Source organism: Pteropus medius, unplaced genomic scaffold (assembly GCF_902729225.1).
Source record: "Pteropus medius unplaced genomic scaffold, Ma_sr-lr_union100, whole genome shotgun sequence".
Classification (NCBI taxonomy): Eukaryota; Metazoa; Chordata; class Mammalia; order Chiroptera; family Pteropodidae; genus Pteropus; species Pteropus medius.
Genome location: NW_024340849.1, coordinates 123,044 through 142,153, shown reverse-complemented (window position 1 = coordinate 142,153; position 19,110 = coordinate 123,044). Strand labels below are relative to the sequence as shown.

The 19,110-nt window shown below is 50.5% G+C and overlaps 1 protein-coding gene across 2 annotated transcripts; it reads left to right on the top strand.

The window, feature by feature from the left end:
- Positions 1 to 78: 78 nt before the first annotated feature.
- Positions 79 to 12,406, top strand: RBFA (ribosome binding factor A). Of its 2 annotated transcripts, none has more exons than XM_039838959.1 (7): positions 79 to 283; positions 1,644 to 1,686; positions 2,193 to 2,447; positions 2,886 to 2,998; positions 5,044 to 5,128; positions 8,164 to 8,237; positions 9,337 to 12,406. In XM_039838959.1, exons 1-7 carry the CDS (start codon positions 126 to 128, stop codon positions 9,599 to 9,601), a joined length of 993 nt encoding a protein of 330 aa, XP_039694893.1. In that variant the 5' UTR covers positions 79 to 125; the 3' UTR covers positions 9,602 to 12,406. The 2 variants fall into 2 exon arrangements, with proteins under 2 accessions (XP_039694893.1, XP_039694898.1); XM_039838964.1 differs by having other exon boundaries at positions 84 to 283; positions 2,271 to 2,447.
- Positions 12,407 to 19,110: the final 6,704 nt, after the last annotated feature.

The following is a 19,110-nucleotide window of genomic DNA, read 5'->3' as shown; positions in this document are numbered from 1 at the left end:
TTCACGTCCCGCCAATCCGTCCTCCAGGCCCCGCCCCGCCCGCGTCGCTCCGCCCCGCCGGTTCAGGTCCGCCCACCCGCCCTCCAGGCCCTGCGTCGCCACGCCTTAGCCCTTGCTTGGCGGCCATGAGCGTGGTGGCGCACCGGCTAGGGTCCCTCCGCGCGGGGTTCCAGGCTCTGCCTGGCGCCCGTCACGCAGGGATTCTGGGCGGCGCCCGAGACCTGCACGGCTCGCCGGTCTCCTGCGGCAAGAACCTGCTCAAGAAATTTGCCGCAAAAACCAAGTAACGCGCCCCGAGTGCGGGGTGGGGGCATGGGGGCGGTGCGCTCAACGTAGGGGACCTGCGGGCTGGGGTGGTGCCTACGGGTCGGGGGTCCGCGCGGAGGACCAGGACCGCGCGGCCCTGGCCCCCAGCGCCCGGCCAGCAAGCTCAGCCTTTGCTTGTCAGGCAGTGATCGTCGAAAGGTCACTAGCTATTCCACCTCTCCCTTTAACATTGCCGTTTTCCTACCCAGCCTTTTTTCTGTTCTTTTACAGTTCGGGTAATAGTTTTAAGTCTTTTGAAAACTAACTGTTCTACTAGACTTTTTAAAAATAGTTTTAGATTTATTGAAAAATTGCATACAGCGTACAGCGTTCCCATAAGCTACACCCAGTTTCCCCCACGTTAACATCTTACGTTAGTCTGGCACATTTGTTACAATTAACCAATATTGATACAGTATCATTAACTAAAGTCCATGCTTTATTTATGCTCCCATAGATTTCACCTAATGTCCTTTATCTGTTCCAGGGTCCTACTGAGGGACCACATTACATAGTCATCATCTTTTTAGGCTCTTTTTAACTTTGGCAGTCCTTGTTTTGAAGACCTCGAAAGTTTAGCGGGTACTGGTTAGTTATTTAGCACTTCTCTGTGGCACTGCAAGATGCCTTAGCTCCAGAATAGCCACTTCTCCAAGGAGCTCTGGTTCCCGTGTTGGAGGGTGGCATTAGACACCATGACCTCAGAGCTGAGCATACCCATTGCTACCAGGGTGTCTGTCTTTTAGGCCCTTTCAGCTGACAGCAAAAAATGTGTTTATATTAAGCCCTGTATATGCACTTACCTGTGAATGTTTCTGTGTGTCACCGTCTGTTTCCGTTAAGTGAAACTTGAGTTCATACAGATCCCCAGCTCTACCCCTACCCCATGACCCTTCCAGCCTCCTTTCCTTGCTCATCTGTAACCTCCACGGCAACACTGAGCAGCCTGGCTCCCCACCCCGCCCCCACTCACTTGTTTGATTCCAGTTACGCAGGTGGTAATGTGAGTCGCTGACCGGAACCCCTGGGACACAGCTTTATCCAGCAGAGCACAGTGCTCATGTGCCCTTTGTTAGGCGTGTTTTTTAGATCCTCTTTCTCTACCTTTGGGACTTTGAGTAAAAAATTATGAGAGTGCATAATTTTTGTCTCTCCCTCACAACCATGTTGTCAGTTAGATATCTAAATATCTTGGATTCCCAGTCTCACGATTTCTGTGTCCAAGTTCAGCCCCTTAGAAACAGTTGTGGTACTGGAAGCCCGCCTTAACTTATGTAATTTTTTTCTTCTGTAATTTGCTATCAATATCCAACACAGTTCTTGTTTTCTCCCCATAGAAAAAAATTCTGGTATGAAGGTCCTTCCTTGGGCCCTCACTTGGTAAGTACAGAGGGGTGGCGACGAGCCACTTTGAAACCTTGGTGGGCACAAGGCTGCCCAAGTCAGCCAAGTTCCAGCCTGGCAGCCCCTCTCATTTCTGTGCTGGAGGGGACGGGGTCTGTAGCAGTGGACTAGATGCGCTGGTAACATGGAATTTTGACCTTAAAAAAATTGCACTAAAGTTTTCCAGAATGTCATATTGTTATCAAATTCTAAGAAGATCATGTCCATTCAGTTTTTAGTGTGTGTGTGTTTAAAACACACATGTATAAATATACTGTAAAAATTTATGTAACGATTGGCTCTAATTAGAAAAAAATGTACTATATATTAAAAGCCACTGAATTGTACATTTTAAGTGGGAGGGTTTTATGATATGTGGCTTATATTTCAATTCGTGTTGGGGGAAACATTATAATGGCAGTACTTTCAACCTAGATAAGATCCAGAAGGGTCCAGCTCTGTAAAATACACTGTGCCGTGACAGTTGTCCCTTGTTTACGAAGGCGTTCAGGTTCTTGCCAGCTGCCCCTTCTGTAAGTCAGTACAGTCTAATGCCGGCTGTGTGTCTGTCCTGTCCCGAGACTTACAAGCCGTCCCAGCTGGAGTCTCTGACTAAGAGCACCTCGCGGAAGACCAGGAAGGAAGACGGCGTGCGGCTGAGGGCCCTGAACGGCCTCCTCCACAAAGCGCTGACCGACTTGCTGTGCACCCCGGAAGTGAGCCAGGAGCTCTGCGACCTGAACGTGGAGCTGTCCAAGGTACACGGCCGGGCCCGCCAGCTCGCAGAGGGGCCCGGCGCGCGGCCGAAGCGAGGGAATGCGGCTGTCTGCGCGTGCGCGGTGTGCAAGCACGTGCTTCTGCCGCGCGGGAGCGGCGCAGCGTTGGGAGACCCGGGTCGGGCGAGCAGGGGCCGCCTCTGCCCCTTGGTGGACAGCTAAGGGAGGCGGCTTCCTGCCATCTGTCCACTCAGCGCGGGTTCAGCGGGAGGGAAGGGAGGGGGCGAGCAGGCGGCCGTGCAGGGTCTCCTAGGGGTGCTGGGCCGGGTGAGGTCTGGGCGTCCCTGCCCCGCTTCTGCTGGAGTGCACGGGGAGGCGGTGGCCTGTGGCAGTGCGTGCCGGCCTCCCGCGCTCCGCTGGGGACGGCCGCCCGGGCGCTTGTCTCGCGAGCAAGCTGACGGTGGTTCGGGGCGGGCCCAGGTGTCCCTGACGGCGGACTTCTCCGCCTGCCGAGTGTACTGGAAGGCCACGCCGCGGGCCGAGCGGGACGCGCGCGCCGGGGCCGCGCTGCGGAGGAGTGCCGCGCAGATGAGGTGAGGCTGCGCCGCCGCTCCCGCGCGCTTTCCCTTTCCGGGAAAACTTTGGCAGCGTTTTCTTGGACTAAAGAGTGTCATTGACATTTTCATTTAAGCCATAAGTAGGTCAGCGAGTCTCAGAATGGGGGCTCTGGGTCCTTCTCGGGGTTTCGAGGGTCAAGCTGTCCCACAGTCACTTTTTCTCTTGGAGCAAGTGAACAAACTAGTTTTTCAGATGTGGGTACTTGACAGACGTTTTCTGCAAACGACCAAGTGAACCTGTCACAGGGAAAACAACGGACCACTTGTTGCCTGTGATAAAAGTCAAGCTTTCAAGTGAAGATCAGAATTTTAGACAACTAGTATCCACCACTGTGCGTTTGACAGCTTTCCAGTACTGACAGACTCCACGAGATCGGTGGCGACCCAGACAGTGCGATGCGGTCTGGTGAACGTGTCGACCTTCTGCAGTGCGCACGGCCTGGGGAACCGGTCTTCCCGGGTGACCGGTGTGCGAGGTTGCGGTCACGTGCCGAGAGCAGTGCAGAGTGCGAGAGCAGGTGGTCTGTGCCCAGCGACCTGCCGTCAGGGTCCACATCGCGACCGACCCTGAAAACGACCACGTGTTGCGTGTTCGTGTAGCGTCAAGAAGAGCCACACTCTTTGAAGGGTGTTTGTATTCTCCATTTTGCAGTTAGAGAACTGTGTGAGGCCAGACTTATATTTCAACCAAAATAACATCAGAGCAGAGTGAACGCAGATGCAGACATGGCAGTTCAGCTGTCTGCCATTAAGCTGGGCATGAAAGAAATTTGCAGCTGTGTAAACACTGCCCCGCTTTTCCAAAAACATTTTTGGAAGTAGTTATTTTGCATTAAAAATGTCTGAACGTTTGGTGGGTTTACTTTAAATGAATTAATAAATACGTATTTTTAAAATACTTAGTTTGAATTTCTAATATGGCAGATATTTATGGCTATAACTCACAAAAACAAAAGCTCTTTGGGGGTCCTCAGTAATTTTTTGAGTGTAAAGGGGTCCTAAGATTTTGAGAACTGAGCTGGGTGATAGTAGTTACTCAAGGTCTCCTCAGACTTGAACGCAGAGACCCAACCACCCCGCACGCTCAGGATTGGAACCCGTCCTTCCTGCCTCCCTGCTTTCTCTCTGTCCCTCTTGGCATCCCCTGCATTGCCCTTCGTTGCTGTGGGCGTGGCCGGGTGTTGGGAAGTCAGGGTCATACGCAGAGTCATACATGCACTGGTGTCTTCACACCGTCTACTTAGCCGTCCTGCCTTGTGGTCACCGATGTCCATTGCAGTTGTTCCCAGGAGTCTGTAAACTTGTACATGAAAGAATTATCAGTTGATTTCATGTTTCGCATTTAACAGAAATTTAAAAATGAGAGGTTTCCCGTAAGTGTCGAGATAACAGTATTGTTTTCTGATTAATTTTAGGTAGTTATAAAATTCAGTTAAATAGAATGTCCCTGTTCCCAACCCTTCTGATCACCCAGGGTTTAGTATCGGTTTTCCCGTAAGTGTGTCCCAAGATCTATCACTGACAGATGTGCTCTGTGTCACAGCCACATTTTCACTCTGTGCTTGCACCCAGATTCACCTGACTGCGTAGTGCAGACATCACTTCCCGGTCTGCTGTCACAGTGGTTGGGGACCGTCGTACTTGGGTGGCAATGTTGCCAGTGCATGTCCATTGAGTGGAGGACGGCTCACTGACAGGTCATTATTGCCCAGCTGTGGGTCCAAGGCCACAGTGATGCCCAGGAGGATGTTGATAAGTGCAGATCAGAATACTTACTGGAATCTCAAAAGTTGCATTTAGAGAATTAAAAACAACTGTAGTGATGCGTTTCTTATCCTTTTTGTAATGCGCAGTTGGCCAACGAAGACTTGTGGGCTGATGTTTTCACCTTTGAATAATGTGATAAGCAAATCTTATTTCTTATGTTTTCATGAGATTATCATACGTTTTGTTTTGGCACTGCCGTGCCTCTCCAGCAAACGTTACCCACCATGGCATAAGCCTGCTTTGTCTCTCTCCAGGCATCTTTTGATGTCCCAGCAGATTCTGAGGAATGTGCCACCGATTGTGTTTGTGCAGGACAAAGAAGCTGCAGCTCTTGCCGAGGTGAGGCCTTTAGGGAATGGTAACGTAAACTTTTATGTGAGTAAGATTTCTAAAAAGATGATGCGTACAGTTTAAAAAAGTGACACCTCAAAGAGTACAAATAGAAAGGAAGGCTCCCGTGCCCATTCCCAGCCCAGGTCCCTGGAGGCAGGCTTGCTTTCTGCCTTTAATCTTCTTTAACACCTACCCCTGTGACAGCAGCTAGTAAAGCAAATCTCTGCTTCTCGGTTCACGGATGGGAGGCAGGCAGAGCCGCCCCTTGCTCGCCCACCCTCAGCTCCCTAGATTCCAGTCCATCTGTGGTTATTTTACACCATCAAGCTCACAAAGTTTACATTCTGTCCTGTAACTATGACTTTTCCAATATTTTCCTTGCTTTAGATATAGGTTAATTATAAAAGTTAAAGTCTATAAATATAGTCACAAATTTTATCTGGGTGGTGGTTATCTGGTGGTTTTTAAGATATGTTATACTTTTAAAAAGTTTTATCAAAAAGCCAGGAAGTAGCGTTTACTATAGCATAATTAGACAGCTGTTATTCATTGTAGAACGAAGTAATTAGGTCCACAGTGGAAAAATATCTAATTGGACATGTTTGTCTTTTGTTTTTCATTATACGAGCGATACTGAAAACATCATACAAATAATAACCTTGGCAGAGAAGGGAACTAGGTGAAGTTACAGGCCTCCTTCAGAGTCCAGCAGGGCTGGGGCCGTGAGGGCTCACCTGCACGCAGGATGGCGTAGGGAGGCTCCCGTCTCTCCTGGAGGCTGAGCTCCTGCTCACTCGCCTGACCTGTCCCTCCCTGGGGAGGTAGCATGAGTAGCCACCACGGCCCTTCCTGGCTCTGCGGGCTCCTTTCCAGGAACAGTCACTGGAAAGAGGGCGGTGCATGAGATGCTCAGGTGTTTCTGGAGAGGTCCTTTCTCCAGAGACTGTGTGACTAGGTATTTGTGTCAGGGGCTGCCTCAGGCTTGTCTCATGTCTGTCTCACCATGTCCCACGTGTACCCAGAGGAAAAGGTCAGTGGTCAGACCACATGCCACGTGGTCATGGTGGGCCCCGTGTGCACCCAGAGCTCAGCTGTTGAGCCAGAGACAAAGGGAAGGTCGGGCCTCAGCTCACTGTCACGAAGCCTGTCTCACTAGCTAGGAAGGCAAGGCTGGACCAGAGGGCACGGTCATTACCCGCTTTCTCTTGCGTAAGTCAGTGCAGTGTTTTTCAAACACGTACATTTGGAATAGGTTTGAAGTCAGCCAGTGACAGTCACAAACGTTAAAACTGGGGGTTCTGGGTGGAACTTGTGTCATGCGCTGGTCGCTCTGTACTGAAAACTCGCAGGTGGTCGCCAGGGGCCACAGCCATCAGCAGCTTCCTCAGCTTGCTTCGCATTCTCAGGATGGCCTTCAGGTCACATCTAGGCATCTGGGAGAGGAGACGTAGTGAGCCCTGTCGTAATTAAACCCCGGGGAATGTCTAGCAGTGTCGATGTTGTGCCAGTAACCCAGGCAGGGGTCTTGGCGTCACTGTCATTAGGAAAATGAACGTGAACCCGCAGAGAGGTTCCGGTATGTTTGAGGTTGCATTTAGTTCTGTGTTAACACTTCTAAAATAAGCTCTGTTGATGCATAGTTTGCATATGATCGGATGGGACCAAGTCATACCTTCGTGTGACCGCCACCCCACTCACCTGGCTGTTACCTCTCCAACCACCCACCTTCTTTTGCGCCGTGGATCAGTCTCCCAGGTTAGATCTCCAGAATTCCACGTAACCAGAGACGGACGGGGTGTCGCCCGCTGCCCCTGGCTGCTGGCTCAGCGGGGTCGGGAGCCCCGTCCGCGTCTCGTGTACGTAGTTCGTGTTGCTCGGTGAGGGGTGACCATCGCACGAACACACTGCAGCTCATTTACGCCTCACCTGCCGATGGCCGTGTGTCTTTTTTTCTGGACTTAGGCTGTTGTGAGTAAAGCTGCTGTGTGTAGAATCTTTTTGTAAAGGATGTTTTGCTTCCTTAAGGTCAGACCGAGGGGTGGCAGGTGTGTCTCTCTCAGGAAACAATGAGGCCACCTTGCCGCTGCCAGGGCTGGAGCCAGGGGCGGCGCCCTCCCGCCTGGGGCGGGCGCGTCTGGTGGTGTGTGTGTCCTCCGTGCCTGCGACGCCGGCTGTCTTCTCTGAGGTCCTGCCCAGTGTTGTTTCTGCTGTTTGCCAAGGTGCGCAGGCTCCTTGTGTGTCCACTCTAGGTCCCTTGTCGGAAGCGTGTGTCGCGAATCTCTGCTCCCAGTGTTAACTTTGGAGAAGCGCAGTTTCCTTGTTCCGTAACATCGTCAGTCCTGTTTCTCGTATTCCCTGTGCACGACTTTTTCCTGGTTCTGCTTTTCGCGTCTGTGATTTTTTGGGTGCACTGTGGGTGACAGTGCCATACACCGCAGAATGGCGTCTCTCTTGGGCGGACCTGGAGCGGTCACTGCTGTGAGGCAGGCAGAGCAGGCCCGTGAGGGCGCCCGCAGCCCGGTGTGTAGGGAGCAGGGCCCTCTGGGCCAAGGTCCTTGGAGTGGCAGCATCGCGGGCGCCCTGCGGGTTAGGCCCCTCCACCACCTCGGGCTGACTTGATGACACCCCTGACCGTGACTTTACAGTGCCGCACTGCGGGCTTTTTTTCCGAAACACAAATTCCGTGGTAAAACTGAAGCATTTGATAAACCAGTAAAGGTTAGTTATTTAATTCAATTAATATCTGAGTTTTCCCCCCATTAATTTGAGTCATTTTTAAGTTTTAAATGTAGCTTTTTAAGAAAACTTCATTATCAGAGAAAATGTGGTTGTTAAAATAACGTGTTTGAAAGCAGATTGTGGGACGCTCTTGGCGTTTGGTCAGTGTCACTGAGAGGAATGACGTGAAGTGCCATCGGGAGGCTTGCGGAGGCGCCAGCACAGGGTCCCGGACGCGCATGCGCGAGGCCGGCTGTGCCGCGGTCCGGGCTGTGGCGCCGGCGCCGAGAAGCATGGCTGAGTCACTCTCTCTTCCTTCTCAGGTTGACCGGTTACTGGCAGTTGCTGACTTTGGCTCGCCCGGTGAAGAAGAAGCCGTCCCGCGAAACAGTCGCAGGTGACGCCTGTGCGCCGCGTGGCCATCCTGGGTAGACCCCACGGGTGCGGCTCCCGCTTCCCTGGTAGCCCTCCGCTTAGCACAGGCCAGCCGTGTCGCGGCCGGGCCTGCGTGCTGCCCTGGGAGCAGCCTGCGGACAGCGCCAGGGGCCGCGGCGAGGGCCTCAGGCATCTGCCATCGAGGCACTGGCCTATCAGGTTGTCCAGCGTCTCCTCGCCCCTCGGTGACGCAGTGCGTTCTTGGTGACGATGGCCTACCAGGCCCTGTGCCAGCACTTAGCCGGTTCATGAACATCTATGGAAGCTGCATGCAGGGGGTGCTGAGAGGGAGCCGTCTGCACCCTGGACAAGTGACCGTGTCAGGAGGGGACGGACAGCGGTGGGCGAGGCAGCATTGCAGCTTCTGTAGATAGCCAAGGTGGCCTCGAGAAAGCCACAAGGACTTGAGGGGCGTGTGCAGGGGCCGGTGCTCCTAGGCCGGGTGCGTCAGCCTCACGTGGGCACTGGCAGGACCTTGGGGCCGCAGAGACCAGCCTGCCCGGTGGTGGGCGGTGGGCGCTGCCCTCGGGGACCGCTGAGCGCAAGCAGAGGCCCCAAGCAGCTCTGAGCCATGTGTCCCCGCCCATCGGCAGCCAGCGTGGGGAGGCGAACTGCGGGCGTGGGACCGTCTGTGCCCAGATCGGGGGTTGGAGGTGGGGCGAGGCCAGATCCGGTTGCAAGGGCGCTGGCTTCGCCCTCCGGGCAGACTCTATCGGGCTCTCCCGGTAACCGGTAACCGGAGTGGGGGGGGCCTGAAAGGCCCCGCCCACAGCTGCGTGGAACCGGCCTGGCGGTCCGCGGCCTTCGAGCGGGGAGGCAGAACGCGTTCGCTGCCCGTGTGCAGGGCTGCGGCACGGCGGCTGGCCCGTGCCACTCAGGCACCAGGAGTGCGGTCTGGGTGCCTCTGGGCTGGAGAAAGCCAAGACCCAAGCCGCCGCTCGGCCCTGTCCCCCACGCCCCGTCAGGTAGACGTGAGGCGGGCGCACAGGTGGCGGCGTTGGCGCTAGCCTGGGGTCCCCGCGCGGTCGCTCTGGCGCTTCATTTGTGCTTCTCGCCGCCAGGGAACCTGAGGCCCCGGGTACCCCATCACCAAGCGACGCCTTGGGCTCTGCCGTGCCCGCGAGCCTGTGCGGGATCGACCATGAGGCGCTCAGCAAGCAGGTTGCGGAGTACAAGAGGAGGACGAGGAAAGGGCGCGGGGGCCCGGCATGGCCGGCGCGGGAGCCGGCGGCCGAGCTGACCGACACCGAGAAGAGGACGAAGGCCGCAGCCCACCCGGCGGAGGACCCGCCCCCCCACGAACTGCCCGTGAGGGGCAGTGAGTGAAGGTGACATGGATGACAGCTGGGCCCTTCTTGGGAGCTCAGCACAGGATACGAGTGGGAGCACCGAGAGACGCGGCAGGGACCGGAGGAGAGGAGGGGACGGAAAGACGGAGGTGACCGTTAGGTGGGGGGGGAGGGAGGCGCGGGTGGAGAGGCCGCAGCTCTGCCCTGAGAAGTCATTTCCAAGGTTCTGGGACAGCCTGTTTGGCAAGCGGTTGTCATCTGTCTGAGCCCTGTTGCTACTGTCACTTTGAGAAGCTGGGCGTCCGGCAGACAGTGCAGAAAACCTCGCCGGTGGATGACAGTACGGCTGGTCATTATTCCTGGGCTCACTGAAGTCTTGTAGCACATGATGCCTTCATGGTCATTCTCCGTGTGCTCAGAGAGGTGAAAATCAGCAGTGCGATGCACGTGTCCCCGGTTAAGGGCAGACAAGGCGACACCCTGCCTGCCCGTTTCCCGTCATGTCAGTAGCAGTGCTGTTCGCCGTCTAGTTGGCGCTAGGTTCCCCACAGTTCGGAGCCTTTTGTTGCTGATTTCACTGCTTGACAATGGTGCCGGGGCCGAGCATGGTGCTGCGGCACTGTTTCCCTAAGGGCAGGTGGCTGCGACGTGCCTTTCAGAGAAAGAGCTGGTCAGGGGAGTGTCACGGACGCGGTGCTGTTGGAGAAGGTCAGACGCTTCCGGATTCACGTCTGCGGGGAGACGCGTACTCCCGCGGTCCCTGAACCGCAAACACCGCAACAGTCACCAGAGCTTAGAGCCTCAGAGTCCCTGTGCTGTTGACGCAGAGCGAGGAAACTTGGAATGTGGTTCGTTTCTGTAGCGTTTCAGGAGGGAAAGCGTGGCCCTCACTTCTGCAGGGCCGGCAAGCCCCCAGCGCCTTTCTCTAGGTTTCCCCTGCTGGGACATGGCACCGAGCAGCTCTGCCTTTGCAAGCACAGCAGTCACCACGGAAGGGGCAGCATCGCAGGACACAGGCCGACCCCTGTCGACTCTCTAGCCATGGTGGTGGTTGGGCGGCACGGGTGTCACTCCACCTGCCCTGGAGGTTGCGTGTGGCCTTGCGCATCCCAGGGGACAGATTGCTTACACAGTCTCTTCTCCAGGGCGGGGATGGACCAGTGTTAAATGTATACGGGATTTGTTCTAATGAGACGAGGTGCGGTGACAGACCTGGAGACAGTGGCCTCGCAGGAAGAGCCTAGTGCTGGCAGTGCCCAAGGGCGGTGGCCACGGCATACTAGACCACAGGGGAAGCAGCCAGCGGGCTGAGAGCCAGAAGAAGCAGGGCGAGAGCACAGCCCAGAGCCCGCACTGTGCTTTCCACAGGAAGGGACGGGCGAGACAGCAGCTGAGGGTGAGCGAGGTCAGGGCTGGACGTTCACAGCAGTGTCGGCGGGCTCTGGGCTGTAGCAGTGGTTTCTTGTCCAGTGCCTGGCCCTGGTGTGTTACAGGGCGGAGGGGTGTCGGCCAGGAATGTAGAGCTAGATGAAGGGGAGGGAGGACAGGCTTCCCGACCAGACCCCCAGCTGCCTGCTCTCCTGACCCCCAAGTCTGCGTCCACACTGCAGAGAGTGCCAGGATCCCCAATGCCGAGGGGTGAGTGGCAGCCAGGCTCCTGGGCTGCAACGCTGGTGCACAGCGGCGTGCTCACATGCCCAGCTGTCTTCCATGTGTTAGAGAGGTTGTCGGAGAGGCTGGGGCAAGGTGCCCCTTGGTCTGTCTGTCTTCACCTGTGCTCCGGGGCCATGCTCTGTACAAAGTTAGCACGTGGCAGGATCGCGATTTTTTCCAGGCACAGGATGTTGTTCATGCTGCACACTGGTACGGGAGGGCAGAAGCCAGTCTGTAGGGTGGACAAAGCGCCACATGGTGGCATAAAGACAGCGCAGAGACGGGGCCAGGGACTGGACAGAGATGGTGCTTGGACCAGCAGGAGACGGAACAAAATAAGTGTATGTGTCAAGAAAGGGAGTCTGGGCGGCGTCCTCCATGGGTGAGCCTGTTCACGAGGGAGGGCAAGTTGGGCCACACTGCCCCCTCTGTGTTTCCTGACAAGTGGTGGAGGGCATTGCCATGTGAACATGGACAGTGTTCCTTGGGTAGAAAAATGACATTAATCACATCCACGTTACAGAGGGAATGCAGCACTCTGCAAATTTTTAAGGGTTAGTTTTGTCTTTGATACAAAAAGAAACAAAACCATACACAGGACTTCACAGATACCGAGGAGGGCTCCTTGACTTCCAGCGGACTTAGGACTTCAGTTACTTCGGGCATGTCGGGGGGCTTGAGGCTGCTGAGCATGTGGAGGTGCGGGGGGTGGCGCCTAGAGAGGGCCCGGGGCTCCCGAATTAAATCCTTTCACTGTATGGCGGCGATCTACATGCGCGGCTCAGATGGTGCCCAAAAGTCCCACCACGTGTCACTTCCTGAGGACAATGAGACCAAAGGGCCAACTGGATATCTTAGGACTTCCTGAACAGCCAGAGAACAAAACCAAAAATAACCAGATACTAAGCAACTAGAAACAGCTAATAGGAAAGAAAATTCAACAGGCTGCCAGAAGAATGCTGCCCACAAAGCACAGTGTTTTCCAGATTTTTAAAAACTTCATGGTCTTCAAAGAGTGTTTTCCCACCTCGAGCCTCCCATCCAGTGTCCTGGCCTTCTAGATGCTTTCAATAAAGTTCAAAACATCTCAAAATTTCTTACGGCATCTTCTCTGTCCAGTAGTTTGTGATATATGTACTTTTTAAAAATAAAGTACCTTTCATCAGAATAAAAGCATATTCAAACATCACAGTCAAATCTGTGACATACCTAAGCTCTAGAGTGAAATAAAAGGTCTAATTGTTCCACCTGATTGCACAGGATTGAGAAAAGCTCGACACCCCACCCCTTTCTTGCCTCGAGTTCAACACCAGCCTGTTGAAAAGCATGAGGACCCGTTTCTGAAAATCTTGTTTCAGAATTTGTTCACCCCATAATTGCAGGTTATCAAAAAGATGTAAAATGTAACACTGGAAAGAATAATGTATCCTATATGACACAATAGAACTTAAAATTGTTTTTTAACAGGTTGAGATGAACCAAAATCAAATGAAATTTGACGGATAATTGTGGATTCCCGAGTTTGGGATTTAAAGTGTTGATGATGAAAGTACAGGGTTGTGGCAGCCTCACTGTGTGTTGTGACCTGAGCTGGTGGCCGCCTGCAGTGGCTGCAGTGCAGTGACGGGTGGCTGCCCACCCACCTGCGCTCGACAACACACAGCCTGTGTCTGACATTCTGTGTGGAACCGCGTTTGAACAGGGCTTGGACGATGGGAGTTTGCCCCCAGGACAGGTGAGGAGGGATCAGGGAGGGGAGGTTATCCCTGGGGAAGGGGGAGGCAGTGGCCAGGACAGGCGGAGACAGAGAATAGGAGCCACCAACTCTGAGCTTGGGACCCTGCCGTGCCCTGGGACTGAGTTTGTGCATCTGCCTCAGGCCACAAGGCAAGGCCTTGCAGCTGTTTGGCTCTTAAATCAGGGTCTGCCGCTTAGTAGCTAAGTGCCCTCTGCTTGGTCCCCTCTGTCCGTGGGGTGACAATGGCCTCTTCTTACCCCAGATCTCGGAGAGCTCCCTGTCAGTTGCCCCAGAGCCTGCTGACCGCTAGCCCAGCGGGCTGTGCCAGTGCAGGAGTCCCCACGGCCTTCCCTGCGGCCAGGCCTGTTCCGAAGCTTTGACTCTGGTGAGAGGAGGCTGGGGTCTCGCTGCTCTCTCTGCTAGAACAGGAACCATGCAGACGGGTCCCTCTCCTTCCGAGATTCTGGCAAAGCAAGATGTCAGGAGTGGTTCTCTGTCTGCAAGGTACAGAGGACCAATGGGAGAGACTGTCCCATTCCTCCTGGGCCTGGTCCCCAGAGACGACCAAGCAGCAGGCAGCCCCTGTGCAGCCGCTTTCCCTGAAGACGCTCCGGTCCCCCCAGCCATGCACTCCAATGGGCGTGACAGCATGGGGGGCAGCAGCTCTGACTCACCGCTGTCCACGTCTCACTTGACCCCTCTGTCTAGGTCACACGAGTTATCAGACAGGTGGAAGATGGATGTGGGAGATCTCACCATGCTAGAAACCTGAGGTGACACGCCGTGGATGTGCTCTGCCGCTGAGACCAGAACCCAAATCTTGCCGGTGACTGCGGAAGCAATTTGGTTTCTATCTATTTTTTTAAACAGATTTTCGGTTACTGAAGGCAAAACAGCCTACAACAAACCTTTCATTTAGCTCTGGGTAAAGCTCCTCAGTTTGATGGACGGCACGCCCCTGTGACAGCGTTTTCTACATGTGCTTCCAGGTTCCCTTACACGTGGCACCTCATGGAGTGCGGGCGTGTTAGGGCGGCCTGTGAAACTAAGCTGTTCCGGGAAGAACCCGTGCAGAGCTCGCCAGCGCCGCAGAGCCTCGTCAGCAGCTCCAGACTTGCAGTTCCCTCTGTGCCTTCACTGCATGCAGATGGCCATCGCGCTGGCTTTGCAGAGGCGCTTGATGCAGGCTCTGCAGGCTGAGCGATGCGGGTCTGCACCCCTGCAGTTGCCACGTGTCCTGGGGCTGAGAACCATATCGGAAGGGCAGGCAACTGTTCATGCTGGAGCAGCTGGCATGATAGTGGTGTCTGTGTGGTGCAGGCTGGTTCTTTAATCTGGGTGAGTTGACTCGCTGATGTTGGTCCCCCTGTTGGCTCAGGCCTATGACATGCAAATTGGCAAGGGGCCGAATACCTGTACCGTGCATCCTTGGGGTCAGGAAGGTTCGTGAGGAGTCAGCTGCCTCCATCTGCCTCCTGTGCTCGAGTACCGAGTCTTCCAAACAGGTTTTATCAGAGTGTTAATCTGATAACAAAGCAAAGAATAAGTGTGTATGAGTGTGTTTTAGTTGTCTGGAGAAGCAGAGGAAGAACTATTGACAGATGACAAAAGATGCACTGCAGATTCGTGCCTGAATTCTGTTTATATAAACCAGCAAGGCCTGGCAGTGTGCTACACATGGCCTCAGAGCTATACCAAGATGTGTGTGGGTGCCTGTGTGTACGAGTGTGCGTGCGCTTCTGTGCGAGTGCCCATGTGCGCATGTGTGCAGGGGTGTGTGTGTGTCCATGTGCATGAGTGTGTGCGTGCACATATGCACAGCCCTGTAAGACCTTAAGGCACAACATTCATAACATGCACTCCCACCTAGCCTATGCCACCCACGTCTCGCTGTGGATTTGGTGCTATCTCGGTAAGCCTCATACCCGTCCAGGTCAGGGAGGAGGTGGGCTTGAAGATGGGGTCCTATATTGTTGCAAAGATGTACTCTGTGGGTAGAAACACACTGAGGCTTTTCTGTGCACAGAGAAGTAACTACGAGACTGCTCCACCGGTGCACAGCGATGGCCGCACCCCCACCCCCCGGGATCTGTGGCAACAAGTTGGGCTCAGGGAGCCCAGAGTGGCCACCCTGACCCCTGGGTTGCAGCACCCCTCCTCTCATGGGGACCCTGGTCCTTGTGCATTTCTGATAAGATGGAGGACATAAGATGCCTGAGTATTGGGAGAGGGCTCAGGGGATGGAGTTTGATTGTTCAGGGCACAGAGGTGGCCTACAACAAGGAAAAAACACCCCAAACAGTCAAACAGCAAACTCGGGGAGGGGGAGAATCTGATTCCCAGAATTGCCACATTATTAGAGTCAAATGTCCAGTTTCAAACAACAAAAAATCACAAGGCATACAAAGTAATAGGAAACTACAGCCCATTCAAAAGAAAAAAAAAAAAAAAAAAACCCATCCCTGATGGCAGATCTACTAGACAAAGACTTTAAAACTGTCTTAAAATGCTCAAAGAACTAAAGAAAATGTAAAGAAACTCAAAACAATGTATGAACAAAATGGATCTAATAAAGAGGAAACAGAGAAACCGTAAAGAAATTCTGGAGCTGAAAAGTACAATAACTGAAATAAAATATTCATTAGGATTCAAGGCAGATTTAAGTAGGCACAAGAAAGAGACAGCAAACTGAAATATCGGACAATAGAAATTATTGAGTCTGAGGAATAATAAAAAAAGATGGAATAAAAGTGAACAGAGCCTAAGGGACCTGTGGGACACCATCAGATAGACTGACATACACACCATGGGAATCCCAGGAGGCGAGCAGAGAGAGAGGGGTAGAGAGAATATTGAAGAAATAATGGCTGAAATCTTCCCAGATTTGATGAGGCATCCAGGAAGCTCAGTGAACTCCAAGAAAGATGAGATCAGAGACCCACACTGAGATGCACAGACTTTCAAAAGCTAAACAGAAAATCTCAAAAAGCAAGAGAGGAGTAAATCATCACACACAAGGGACCCTCAATTAGACCAACAGGTTTCTCATCAGAAACTTTGGAGATTAGGAGGCAGTGGGCTGATAAAATGCTGAAAAACAAAACAAAACGAAAAACACCTTTCAATCAAGATTTCTATCTTTGGCAAAATTGTCCTTCGAAAGGGAGGAAGAAATTAAGACATTCCCAGATAAAAGCCGAGGGAGTTTGTGACCACGGGACCTGCCCTGCAAGAAACGCTCAAGGGAGCCCTCAAGGGAAGTGAAAGGGCGCGAGACAGTCACCCTGTGCTGTGTGGAGAGAAAGCTCTCGAAGGGAGTAAATACATTGACAAGTCTAAAAGCTAATTATACTGTAACGACAGTATGGAACTCCACTTTTTGTTTTTTGTATGATTTAAGAGACTAATACTTTTTTTAAATTATTAGTCTAAAGGCTAGTATTATTGTAACTCCACGTTTTGTTTTCTATGTGATTTAAGAGACTAATGCATTTAAAAGAATTATTTGCTGGAGCACTCAATGTGTAAGGATGTATTTTTGTGACATAGCAACCAAAAGGGCTAGGGCAGCTATTAAAGAAGCAGATTTTGTGTGTGTGTCTGTTATTTAAATTTAGTGGATATAAATTCAGATTAGAATGTTACAGCATTAGGATGCTAAGTGTAATCCCCATAGTAACCACAAAGAAAAGAGCCATAGGCTATATACAAGAAATATATTAAATAAATGAGAAAGGAATTTAAATATTTCACTACAAGAAAACCAACTAAATGCCAAAAGATAGTAATGCAGGAAATGCACAAAAAAGCTATACGGCATATAGAAAAGAAATAGCAAAATGACAGAAGTCTTCTCTTATCAGTAATTACTTTAAATGTAAATGGATTAAACTCTCCAATGAAAAGACAGGGAATGACAATGAATGAAAAAACACCGTCCAACTACATGCTGCCTACAAAAGATTCACTTTAGAGCTGAAGACAAATAGATTGAAAGTGAAAGACTGTAAAAAGATATTCCAAAGGATAGCAGGGTTAGCCACACTGATATCAGATAAAAACGACTTTAAAAAAGATTACATGAGACAAGGGAGGGCATTATATATTGCCAAAAGTTTCAGTAAAACAAGATATATGATAATTATAAACATTTAGGCACTTAATGACAGGCCATCAAAATAAGTAAAAGCTGACAATTGAAAGGAGAAATAGTTCTAAAATAACAGTTGGAGACTTCAGTACTCCTCTCACAATAACGGATACAAAAACCAGACAGAAGATGAGTAAGGAAATAGAGGACTTCACAAACTACATCTAACAACACTTATAGAACACCGTACCCAGCAACAGCATACACATTCTTCTTAAGTGCACCTGGGACATTTTACGGGCTAGATCATATGTTATGCCACAAAGTAAGTCTCAGTAGATTTAAAAACATAGCTATGATATAGTGTATCTTCTATGACCGAAGGAGATGAAGTTAGACGTCAACAGAAATAAAACGAAAATATAGATCTGTGGAAGTTAACCAACATACCCTTAAGCAATCAATGGCTCAGAGAAGGAGAAACCACAAGGGCAATTAGAAAATACTTAGACAAGAATGAAAATGGAAATGCAACATAGCAAAACTTATGGGACAGAGTGAAAGCAGTCTTAAGTGGGTAATTTATAGCCAAATATATTAAAAAACAAAAAATGTCAAATCAACAACCTAACTTTACAATTTAAGAAAATAGAAAAAGAACAAACTAAACTCAAAGCTAACAAAAAGAAGGAAATAAAGAATAGCAGAGATAAATGAAATAGTAGAAAAACAATACAGAATATTGAAACTAAATGTTGGTTCTCCAAAAAGAGCAACAAAATTGACAAACCTTTAGCTACGTGAAGTAAGAATTCAAATTCAAAATTCCTAAAATCAGAAATGAGAGTGAGGACATTACTACCAATTCTACAGAAATGAAGGAGATTATAAGAGAGAATGAATAGTTGTATACCAACAAACTGGAAAACCTCAACGAAATGGACAAATCCCTTGAAACAAAATCTACCAAGACTAAATCATGAAAAAATAGAAAATCTGTATAGATCTATAACTAGTAAAAAGATTGAGTCGGTAATCACAAATCTACCAACAATAACAAATGCCCTGGACCTGTGGCTTTACTGTTGAATTCTACCAAACATTTAAAGAAAACCAATATTAATTCTTTTCAAACTTTTCCAAAAAGTTGAAGAGGAAAGAACACTTCCTAACTTATCTATGAGGCCAACATAACCCTGATACCAAAGTCAGACAAACACTACAAGGGAAGAAAACTACAGACCAATACTCCTTATGAACATTGATGCAGAAATTCCCAACAAAATTCTAGCAGACAGAATTCAGCAGCATAATAAATGGATTATACACCATGACCAAGTAGGATTTATTCTTAGAATGCAAGGTTCAACATTCGAGAAATCAGTGTAATATGTCACATCAACAAAATAGAGGGGAAAAAAAAACATGATAATATCGATGCAGAAAAAGCATTTGACAAAATTCACTCAGAAACAACAAAATAGGAATAGGAGACTACCTTAATATAATAAAAGCCATATATGAAAAACCCACAGCAAACAAATGTTGAAAGACAAAGTTTTTCCTCTAAGATCAAGAATAAGATAAGAATGTCTACTACCACTTCTATTCAATACAGTACTGGAAGTTCTAGCTCGAGCAATTAGACAAGAAAAAGTAATATAAGACCTCCAAATTGGAAAGGAAGAAATAAAGCCATCTGTTTTTCAGATTATGTGGTCTTATGTGTAGGAAAATCCTAAAGATTCCACATAAAAACTGTTAGATCCAATAAACGAATTCAGCAAATAGCAAGATACAGAGACAACACACAAAAATCAATGGCATTTCTGTACACAAACAACGAACGATCTGAAAAAGAATTTATAAAACAATTCCGTTTACAATAGCATCAAAAAGAATAAAACTTAGGCAAATTGGTGAAAGACTTGTACAATGAAAACTACAAAACAGTGCTGAAGGAAATTAAGATATAATATCTTGGAAACACATTCTATGCTCATGGATCGGAAGACTTCATTATCCTATTTTCATCATCTCAATCGTCATAACAAACCTAGGAAGT